At 43.3% G+C, this 10,880-nt stretch overlaps 1 protein-coding gene across 8 annotated transcripts in view; it reads left to right on the top strand.

Moving 5' to 3' along the window:
- atp11c (ATPase phospholipid transporting 11C) overlaps positions 1–10,413 on the top strand; it is a 32,224-nt gene extending 21,811 nt beyond the window's left edge. For 3 of the 8 annotated variants that reach the window (XM_057042689.1, XM_057042683.1, XM_057042686.1), the window contains 19 exons: positions 308–478; positions 852–1,060; positions 1,173–1,244; positions 1,766–1,839; positions 1,937–2,040; positions 2,151–2,332; positions 2,722–2,985; positions 3,066–3,243; positions 3,340–3,442; positions 3,525–3,670; positions 3,770–3,829; positions 4,260–4,387; positions 4,568–4,703; positions 4,787–4,852; positions 4,979–5,082; positions 5,161–5,317; positions 6,461–6,569; positions 7,823–7,854; positions 8,088–10,413. In XM_057042689.1, the coding sequence (XP_056898669.1) occupies positions 308–478; positions 852–1,060; positions 1,173–1,244; positions 1,766–1,839; positions 1,937–2,040; positions 2,151–2,332; positions 2,722–2,985; positions 3,066–3,243; positions 3,340–3,442; positions 3,525–3,670; positions 3,770–3,829; positions 4,260–4,387; positions 4,568–4,703; positions 4,787–4,852; positions 4,979–5,082; positions 5,161–5,317; positions 6,461–6,565 (2,259 nt within the window). In that variant the 3' untranslated portion in view covers positions 6,566–6,569; positions 7,823–7,854; positions 8,088–10,413. Of the gene's footprint in view, positions 1–307; positions 479–851; positions 1,061–1,172; positions 1,245–1,765; positions 1,840–1,936; positions 2,041–2,150; positions 2,333–2,721; positions 2,986–3,065; positions 3,244–3,339; positions 3,443–3,524; positions 3,671–3,769; positions 3,830–4,259; positions 4,388–4,567; positions 4,704–4,786; positions 4,853–4,978; positions 5,083–5,160; positions 5,318–5,769; positions 5,861–6,460; positions 6,570–7,822; positions 7,855–8,087 lie in introns of all 8 variants that reach the window. The other 5 variants (XR_008951988.1, XM_057042685.1, XM_057042684.1 and 2 more) reach the window with 5 other exon arrangements.
- Positions 10,414–10,880: the final 467 nt, after the last annotated feature.

Raw genomic sequence — 10,880 nt, forward strand, 5'->3', positions numbered from 1 at the left:
GGCACATGGATGCAATTAATCCAGTCATTATTCATGCATTATTCTTTCATTTAGCTTTTTTATGAAGTCCTCTTTATGTTTCTTATGGCACATATAACTCAAACTGCTGGTATAGATCAGTCACAATTGGTTTGCTAGATGATTATTTAAATTGAAGGTTTATTGGAATGGTTCATTAAACTGATTAATGTGGTGCTGTTCTTTAGGAGTAATTGCCTCATCATCTTGTTGGGGGCTGTTAAATGGCAGATGGAATTTTTATGGGTTTGAAAGAGACTGCCACGTATTTTTATCACACTGCCTGCAGGTCGAGTACGTCTTCACAGACAAGACGGGCACTCTCACTCAGAATAACATGGAGTTCATAGAGTGCTGCATCGACGGCTTCCAGTACAAGTCCCAGAATGCAAACTCGGAGTTGGACGGATTCTGCGTCACAGACGGACCCGTGAACAAACTGCAGCAGAAAGCTGGCAAGGTGTGTGTTATGGTGTTCCTCCATCTGTTGCAGAAGTCACAGTCAGCAACATATGGCCATTACATAGCTCAGTGCTCAGGAAGACCCAGCGTAGGTCACCCGTAAAACAGTCTCCTTAACATGTTAGCATAAGCTCTCAACATGTAGTAGGTGTGCTCTTGACATGAACACCTGATACAGTTGACTTTTACTTGTACTTGTAGCTCCTGATAAAGAGCTAATCAAGGCAAATGGTTGTCAATCAATATCTAATCTTGAGCTACTGTATTCGGCTACAAGTGAGGATGTAAATTAGTTTACTGTCCATTTATAGCTGTTTATTGACAATTAAATGGCGATTTGTTATCTCTTGATTTTCTAACCCTCTCTTTAGGAGAGGGAGGAGCTGTTCTTGCGCGCGCTGTGCCTCTGCCACACGGTCCAAGTGAAGGAGTCAACAGAGCAGGATCAAAGCCAGGAGAATGTGGTTGACCAAGTGGATGGCATAATTTCAGATGGGAATGTGGGCCAACCACAACAGGAACAGAGAGGCTTTATAGCCTCCTCACCTGATGAGGTGGCGCTGGTGAAAGGGGCCATGAGGTAAGTTGTGTCCCGTCATGACAAGAGTTGAGCCGAGTTTGAGGGGATTGTGTTCAGCTACTTCAAACAATGACACGTTTATCTGCTCTGTGGTGTTTGTCTCCGCCTGTAGGTACGGCTTTACGTTTCTCGGTCTTGAAAGTAAAACCATGAAAATTCTCAACAACAATAATGACATTGAGAAGTAAGTCGGTTAAATCACCTTATGGTTTGTTACAGCCATCCTTTTGTACCATCCCTGACATTGTACGCCCACAAAAACACTTATTTCCCACAGTTTAATTTTTTGATAGTAATAAAAACCATACAGAAAAGAGTGCAGTTGTCTGCTATCATTAATAGCGTATCAGTTCTACCTTTGCAAAGACTATATTAAAGCTATTGTTTCTAAAAACAAAATTTGAGGAGCTACTTCTTTACTCTTTATATTAGGGTAAGATAAAATATATACTGTATATGCCTCAAAGAGACTAGCCAGTATTTAAAAACATTTAGAATGGCAGACTGAATCCTGAAACATGAACTGTAAAACAAATATGGAAAATATAGATATGATTTAGCTTTCCTACAGAAGTGCCTATTACACCGTCGATCCACCAGTGATTAATTACCTGAAAAATACCTGTTTTTAGAAGTTAAAGCACAGTTTACAACATCTGGTGACTACGTATTCAGACTCATCTCGTTATTTTTCTGCCTCCTAAGGTACGAACTCCTTCACGTTTTGAACTTTGATCCCGTTCGAAGGCGAATGAGTGTAATAGTCAGGTCTAAATCAGGTGAGCTTGAGATCAATGTCTGCTTCATTGAATCTTTTTCTGGTCACATTAGTATTGACCTCCAGCACTCACCAAGTCTGTGCTGCTCTGTGTCCAGGTGATACACTGCTTTTTTGTAAAGGAGCAGACTCTTCCATCTATCCCCGTGTCAGACCAGAGGAAGTCGAAAAGATCTGCATGCACGTGGAGCGTAACGCAACAGTGAGTGACAATGCAATTTATAGTGTTTCTGTGAATTATATCTAGCATATTAGAACTGCTTTGTGCTTAGTGCCAACACTAATTTTAGCTTTTTTGGGCCCTCTGTTCAGGAAGGATACCGTACACTGTGTGTGGCCTACAGAATTCTCAGTGCAGACGAGTATGCCCAGGCAGATGCGCAGTTGCGAGAAGCTAGACTGGCTCTGCAGGACAGAGAAGAGAAGCTCATAGCTGTTTACAACCAGGTGGAGACTGGGATGAGTCTAATAGGAGCCACAGCTGTAGAGGATCGGTGGGTCATCAGGCTTCATCCGGTTTTGTCTTACATTTTGTGAAGTTGCTCTTCCAGATTGAAGAAATCGTCAATTATATTGAGTACTATATATGCTAGAAAACATCAAACATGTCTAAACATTTTTACTGAAGTGTCGTAGTCGTGGTTGCTTACTCGTCACTTCAGATCTCCTGCTTTTTTTACAGGATTTTTGCTCTACTGATCAAATGTTTGGTTATAGTTTGTCAAGCGTGACTATTTTATTCAACAGGAAAGAGCTAGAATTTTTTCCCAAATTCAAATCCTTATTGTTGGCTTATACTGCCATCTTGTGGTTGATAAAGTTGAGACTTTCACATTGTTCCCTGTTCTGGTGGTTGGTTAATATTGTATTCATTTGCATCTAGTCTTCAAGAGCAGGCAGCAGAGACAATGGAGGCGCTGCAGGGGGCAGGCATTAAGGTCTGGGTCCTCACAGGGGACAAGATGGAGACGGCAAAGTCCACATGTTACGCCTGTAGGCTCTTTCAGAGAAATACCGAGCTGTTGGAGCTGACAGTTCGTACTCTGGAGAATGGAGAGAGGAGGAGGGAGGAGCGGCTGCATGAGCTCTTGCTTGAATACCACAAGAAAGCAGTGCAGGATGCAGCTCCATTTAAGGGAGGGAGCAGGTCAGCCATTACACTATATGAGTGTGTACATTAGGGTTATAAGGCGATGCTCAACTCTAAAGTGAAATTTTCTTCCAAAGGAGCTGGTCTTCAACAGGCCAGGATTATGGTTTTATCATAGATGGAGCCACGCTGTCGATGGTGCTGAACTCATCCTCGGAATTGAATGCAAGTCGCTATAAGAACCTGTTCTTGCAGATCTGTCAAAACTGCACAGCTGTTCTCTGCTGCCGCATGGCTCCCCTACAGAAAGCACAGGTCAAAATGATGAATAGTTATTTAACGGACAAGTGAAAGTGTTCGTATCTATTCAGAGGTGGAAAACTTTAGTTCCTTTTCTCTGGCTTTGTTTAGATCGTAAGAATGGTGAAGAACTCCAAAGGCAGCCCGATCACCCTTTCTGTTGGGGATGGTGCCAATGATGTCAGCATGATTCTGGAAGCTCATGTTGGTATTGGTAAGTAGAAGCTCGAGGTTACACCAACTGAGGATGAGGCTGCATTTGTAAGTGTGTGTGACCCCAATCATGCTTATTTCAGGTATCAAGGGTAAAGAAGGTCGTCAGGCAGTGAGGAACAGCGATTACGCCATCCCCAAACTTAAACACCTTAAAAAGCTTTTATTGGCTCATGGGCATCTCTATTATGTTCGCATCGCACACCTGGTGCAGTATTTCTTTTACAAGGTAGAGATATTGATTCATCTTATGTACCTACATTACAGATTCAAACATCACGTATTACCATGACCTTGCTCACTCACTCTTCTTTCTCTCTTCCAACAGAACCTCTGCTTCATCTTACCTCAGTTTTTATACCAGTTCTTCTGTGGCTATTCTCAGCAAGTGAGTTGTGCCCTCGGGCCTGTTGTAATGTTCACATATGTTGTGAACATAAAAGGAATCGGTGTCTTTTTATCAACAGTGTTTTGTCCTCTTGAATACCAAACTCTCTCCCCTGGTTTTCCCTGCCTTTTTGCCCTGGGTTGTTTGAGCTATGCTTGTTATATTCCACTGTTGCAGTGATAAAAGTCAGTTACGTTTACATGTAAAGTTAATATCATGAAATTGTAATTTCCTCCATTAAGAATAATAGATTTTTGGAATTGTCAAGCACTTGGTGGAGTATTTCAACTTAACCATAAAAGACATTTAAAGTGTATATTAGCCAGCTTGTGTTATGTATGTGATGGTGTGAGTCTTGTCCTGTTTGTGGTAAGACCCCCTCCTCCTCCTCCTCCTTACCATGGTTTTACCCTTTACTCCTGCCCCCCAGCCCCTGTATGATGCAGCCTATCTGACGATGTACAACATCTGCTTCACCTCTATGCCCATCCTGGCTTACAGCCTCCTGGAGCAGCACATCTCTATCAACTATCTCCTGGATAATTCAACTCTCTATAGGTACATCTAGAAAATACTCAAAACCATTAAGTCACAAAAGGCCATAAATTACTACTCCCATAAATGACTACATGGCATTTAGGTGTGACTGGGTTTTTTAACGGAATAAAACTTGCAGTCTTTCATAGTTAACATGACACGCAAGCACAAAATAACTCATCTTTCACACCCCTTCCACAGACAGATTGGAAAGAATGCAATGTTACGATGGCGACCGTTCCTGTACTGGACTTTATTGGGAGTCTTCCATGGTTTACTCTTCTTCTTTGGTGTCCGATGTCTGTTCAGTAACCCAGCACTCCAGGACAATGGCCAGGTTTGACTGAGAACTCTTCAGGAAGGATTGTGTGATGTTATTGCTTCTGTCGGGGTCGTTGCTCATTTACGTACTGTCGACAGGTTTTTGGGAACTGGTCATATGGAACCATCATCTTCACTGTTCTTGTCTTCACTGTGACGCTGAAGGTAAATGTTTTGACACGTGTCATTAGAACAGGGGTCACATGAGCTGTATGAGCAGGCATGTTTCCGTTCCAGTGCAGTGATGATGCAGATTATAACGTGTTTTTGATGTCATCTGTCTCTTTCTAGCTCGCTCTGGACACGCGGCACTGGACATGGATCAACCATTTCGTTATCTGGGGATCCCTGGCTTTTTACATGTTTTTCAGCTTCTTCTGGGGTGGAATAATATGGTTTGACAAGTTGTCACAGCAGCTGATCTGTTACTTTAGTGGGTTTTTTGCTCTAATGAAGTGTTCTCTGTGATGCAGGCCTTTCCTGAGGCAGCAGCGCTTGTACTTTGTTTTTGCCAACATGCTGAGCTCGGTGTCTGCCTGGCTGGTCATCATCTTGCTCATTCTGCTCAGCCTGCTGCCAGAAATTCTCATCGTGGTGTTCCGCAGACCCCGTGGACCACATGCCCGACAGGTAGAGACCAAAAACAAACCCGAGCACACGGTCACGTTCGCTCTGTCTGGGTGACGCTATTCATGAACGTGTTTTTTTGGAATGTTGTCATTGAAGGACATATCTGTTGCCTTTCTGAGTCCAAAATATGTGGGCAAGGGACACCTGAGAGGCTTTTATGTCAGTGTTGACTTAGAAATGAATGAAATATTTGGGATTTTATCTAAAGTTTTAATCAGAATTGTCATGTCCACAGCACCTGTTAATGAGCGCATTACTAAACGGCTCCATATGTTTTTCACAGGTCTGATGAGTAAGAGTGCAACCCTTAAAGTGTTTGTTGGCTGCTCTTCTTGCTTTTTATATTGTAGCTATGAAATATGCCTAACAGAGCTTCTCTTTAACACTTTCTTCTTGCTCTTTCTCTTCCTGCTATTGCTTCTCCTCTTCCTTTCCCTCCTGCTTTCCTAAAGATGAAACGCCGCCTTCCTTCCTCGGGGACCTCAACTATCTTCATGCTGTCGCAGACCACTAGCACTCACAGCTTCTCGTGGAGTGACTGAGGTCTCTCTTCCCTTTTGTCAGCTTGCAGATTTTAGTCTCTTCCAGCGGATGTTCAGTGTCTGCCAGTCTTGCTCGTCCCCAGCCTGTTCTGTCCTCTCTCACTGTTACATTCCTTCATTAACTGGAGTAACTCGGTAGCATTTTGGAGGCTCACTGTCCACACCCAGCTACACAAATTAGATAACAGAAAACAGCCCTCTCCTTCAATGCTGAAATCAGTTTTTTTCTATTCAGAACATAAAAGTGACTGGAATGTTGGACTAAGTGATCCCATTTCACTGTGCGTGCGGCCCACTGTGCACCTGCTGAAAACAAAATGTGTCTTGCATTCTTGTGTGTTCAATTGTCAGCGTCTTCCAGCTCTCTGCGCTGCTCCACTGCCTGCTTCCTTCGCATGTCAGGTCAGGTGATGTCACAGCAAAACTCAGCAGCATGAAGCTTAATTCAACAGTGTCACCCTGGATTGTCACCTCAAATACCACAGCCCACTTGCATTTTGTGTGTGTGTGTGTGTGTGTGTGTGTGCGTGTGTGAGATGGAAAGGCAGGGTATGAACGTGTTTGTCAGACTGGTGATGTCTTTGGTGTCTCTTGCTTCTAGCGGAAGCTGGGTCGCTCAAGCGTGGGGGGCCAGCGGGCTCCTCGGTCTTCAGCCAGGCCTCTGCTCATGAGACCCCTTTCAGAGGAGTCCAGTACTGTCATTTAAACAGGTACCAGCCCAAATGCAGGCTGTTCAAGCCAATCAAAGTCTAGCTCCACAGCCAGCTCCCGCAGCTCTGCTCCCTAACTCCTAAGCACCAAATCAAAGGCTTATCACCATACAGGCCCTGGTCAACACAACAACGGGTGTTCTCTTCATCCCTAAACTCAACTTGGCTGGCTGAAGTGATGCACCTTTTCCTTGCAACACATAAGCTTCATTTTAAGTTAAAAAGGGTCAAATGGGGCAGGTAGACACATTTCTAAGGCTTAAAGGCTCAAAGCCTGTCTTCTCTTGTCTTTTGCATGTATATTTGCTTAGTTGAACATTTTTGGATGTTTTAATATCAGTGTGAAGGTGTCGCTGGCAGTTTGCTCTGGTTTAGTTATTTAAGTGTGTGCGTGTCGGTGGAGTCAGCGGGTTTGTGCCTCATGCTTCTGTTTCTGTGGTTTACATCTTGTGCGCATGTGTGATCATGTGTTTGTTGTCTCATTTTTTTTAACCTTTTAACAGAAGCTTTTTTGAGTGTTTCCTCATTGCATGTTGTGACGTTGACTGGACGTGAATGAACATAACTGCAGTACTTACAGCGGGGAGACAACAAAATGACTAAAAGCATCTCAATGAGATCATTATATATAATACTATGTGATTGACCCATGACCCAGATGAAAAACAGCCTTCTGATCATAAATAGTAAAGATTAGCGCTGAGAAAGTTCTGTCTTCTATAACATCCTTCCTGTTTCCATCTCGTTACCATCTTAAAAAATGGAAACAACAAAAATGAATCCGATCTTATACGGTTGAAGCCATAGTGTAGTTGTCAATAGACATGTGGCCACTGAGTAATAAACACACACGCCAGCAAAACTGTAGTTTTTACAGTAGGGTGTATAGAAGACATGGCAGAGATGATGGCTGTTTGTGTCATTTGGTTGACTGAAACATGGAGGGAACTCCTGGAGTAGTAGAGGGGATTTCGATCCATGTTTTTATTTGGTTGCAACTATAATCCCTCAAATCCAAGAGTGTTGCACCCATCTCTGTTGTCATGGTGAGTATATCATGAGAGGCCCCTCTATGCCTTTATTGGCGCTTCTTTATTACCCGTTTATTTTTTTGTCCACCCCCCTGTCAGTAGGTCTATAGCAAATGTGTCACTTTCCACATCACGGTTGACCAGGGTCAGCACTATGTGATAGCACCGGGCTTTTTAACAACAGCTTTCTTAGTTTAACCTGCTTTTCTATTTTCCTGATAGCTGTCGGAGGATCGCCTGCTGCCACCGTCCAGGTAAACTCCAGCGAGACACCTCTGTGTCTGTTCAGTTTCCCTGCTGAGCTTGTCTGATGAAACTGAAACTGAAATGAACGTCGTCTTTCTTAATTCTGCTTGTACATGGTGGCTGGGACGGTGTCATTTTTGCTCTAACACTTGTGCTCAATCAACGCCTATTGATGATTAACGTGTCTCTCCCTCGTCAAAATGTCGAGGCTGTGAAATAATTACTTCTTTTGTTTTTGCAGATTGCTGCTGTAACACCTCTGTCCTACAAGAACCTGCAACTTCGGGAATGAAAACCTGCGAGGATTCAACAGGGTTGCACATCAGCCGGGGTCATGTGCGGCCTAGTTGGGTCACAGCTGTGTGCAGTCACACATGATCCAAGCAGAAGAATCAGAGGGCGAGAGGATAAATATACAGACTTTGAGATCTCCTGGGGTGTGTCACAATGCTCAGTCCTTCCTTTTCTCAGTGCAAACAGCTCCTAACTCCTCACACATGCCTGCAGAGCAGTGCTGTGCATCACTTTTCTACTATCTGCTCAGATGAGAAGCATGAGTTGTCCTTTTCTCCTCCTCCTGTCTAATACCAGCTTACAAATGAATGCATACACAGCTGCCTTGTCAGTAGCTCTGTTCAACTGCGGCGTTTTAACACGCAGTTGTGACATGTTCACTTGCATGTAAGAAGTATAAATGGAACTCAAGCGCAAGGCTCCTGTTCATGTTGTTTTCAAGTTTAGTGTTTTAATATAACGGGCCTTTCCAGTGATAAATATACAAATGGTTATCTTGTGTTGCTCGCCCAGGAGGTCCGACTGCAACAAAAAAAAAAAAAAAGTTGCTGATGAATTTAGTTCCTTTGAGAGTGACATCTAGACTGTTAGAGCAGGTTTCAGGTGTGTCGGTTTTCTTTTCAAAAGCTGTTCTTTTATTATTATTATTATTATACATTTTTCAAAAGTTTTAAGTGGTTACTGAAGCTCATGTTATCACTCAGTCCAAAAAGTGTGGATGTGAAGTTAGAGTTGTTGGGATTATTCTGACACGTGGCACTTTCCAACCTCAGATTGTTTTAAGTGTCTGTTAAAGATGAGAATTTTAATATATATGCTTTACTGTATATAGCTTGAAGATCTATGATCTGCTCAAAGCCAAAAAAAAAAAAAAAAGCAGCCCATAATCAAACATATTGTGTCCACATTAGTGTGACTTGAAGGACATCAGGTTGCTGTGCCCATTAGGTGCATGAGTGCATGCAGCTGGATCAAAAGAAACGCCTGTGTGCCATAAAAACAGGATTACTACAACCTTGATGACGTTCTCTTCGTGCGTTATCAAGGAACCCGAAGAGCGACTGAATATATGCCTGAGCACACACACATACACAGCAGATAGATTAGACCCAATAATCACACACAGTCACAGATGCACTAAATCCTGAATGAGGTTTATGACCTTTGACCTTTTGCATAATCTGTCTCAGGCAGTGATGTGTGAGTGTGAACAAACTATTGCGGAGGCAGCACGGTTAAAACCACTGTGAGGCTCTCAGTTCCCTTTCCTCTCTGACAAACAGAGCAACCAGAGTACGCTTTGGGCTTCTGATTCCGTCCTTTAAAGGTCTACTTTGTGAGATCTAGTAGCACTTAGCGATGAAGTAAACGGAACCCCCCAGGACCGCGGAGCTGCGGGCGATGGTGCGTTTCAAGGAGCTAGATTAAAGAGAAGGATTCCACTTGTGCTGCTAAATCTTACAGATTAGACCTTGTCTTGCTGTGCTTCATACATTCCATATAAACACGCCATAATTATCCTGTTAAATTTTGATACAGATCTGTTCTTTCTTTTCTTCATGAGCATGTTGTCCGGTTGGCATATTTATGGGTATGGGTACTTTTATTCACAGCTATATTTTCTTGACATGAAAACCTTTTCCGACTGTGCAGTCAGCTTTGTGCCCGTTGAGTTCTGTCACTCCAGCTGTGATACGAGCCTGTGCCATTCCCATTTGATTGTTGTGGAAGGCAAAGCCAGGCAGCCTCTGGAGTACACACACAGTCAACCACTGAACCAGTTACACCTTTTCCAACCTGCAAATGTTCCTGTGTAAAACTGCGGTTGCACGAACAAACCCAAGGGAGGCTGCCTGCTTTGCTATCCAAAAGAAAAAAATAAAACCTTTAACTGACATCAGAGTTGCTATTTTCAGAGCTAAAGCAAAGTATATTGGAGTCTAATGTGTTGCCTGTCAGGAAAATAACTGAATTGTATTTTTAATGCAATGTTTTCTTTTTCCAAATGACTTTTGTAAGAAAATTTAATATATATTTAAAAAAAAGAAAAAAGAAAAGAAATACGAGGCTCTGTAACCGCGGGTGCTGCCGAAGGAGGTGCACGCCTCACCTCAGCAACCCCTGTGTGGCGCAGCAGGACACTGTCCACCTCCTGTCCTTTAGGAGCTCCGGCCTCAACACTCCAAAACCTCGAAGCTGAATGTACCTCTTTGAAACTACCATATTCTAAAATTGAAGATTTTCTGGAATAAACAGAATTGTTTTGAAGTAAACCTCCCTTTGTGTGTGTTTTATGCCCTTATTCATGTCAGCTGCTTGTGTGTGTGTGTATTTGGACACACTAAGACGCAGCGTGGTAATGAGATGACTGAGAGGCTAAGCTGGATCAGCTGAGTGGCTGCGTATCAGGACTGCTCCATGTGTGGCCTCAAATCAAGAGTTCGGCCACACAGAGGTGGTTTACATTCACAAATGTTTCCTCCAATCACATCCATGCAGCGTCCTGCCATGTAGGCTGGGGGGGTCAAGGGGTCGGGAGGCTGTGTTATCTGTATGTACACAATAACATGGCTGTTCTCCTTGAAAGCTGCTCTTGTGCGTCGAAGCGCTCTGCCTGGGCTGAAAATGCTGGCATTAGACTTTCAGTTTCTCTTTTTACAACAGTTCTTTTCTCTGCTTCATGCAGTGGGCGCATGAATATTGAGGCCAAGCAGCCCGACAGTGGAGCCTACTGTAGGGA

The sequence above is a fragment of the Takifugu flavidus genome, chromosome 9, assembly GCF_003711565.1.
Source record: "Takifugu flavidus isolate HTHZ2018 chromosome 9, ASM371156v2, whole genome shotgun sequence".
In the NCBI taxonomy this organism is placed as follows: Eukaryota; Metazoa; Chordata; class Actinopteri; order Tetraodontiformes; family Tetraodontidae; genus Takifugu; species Takifugu flavidus.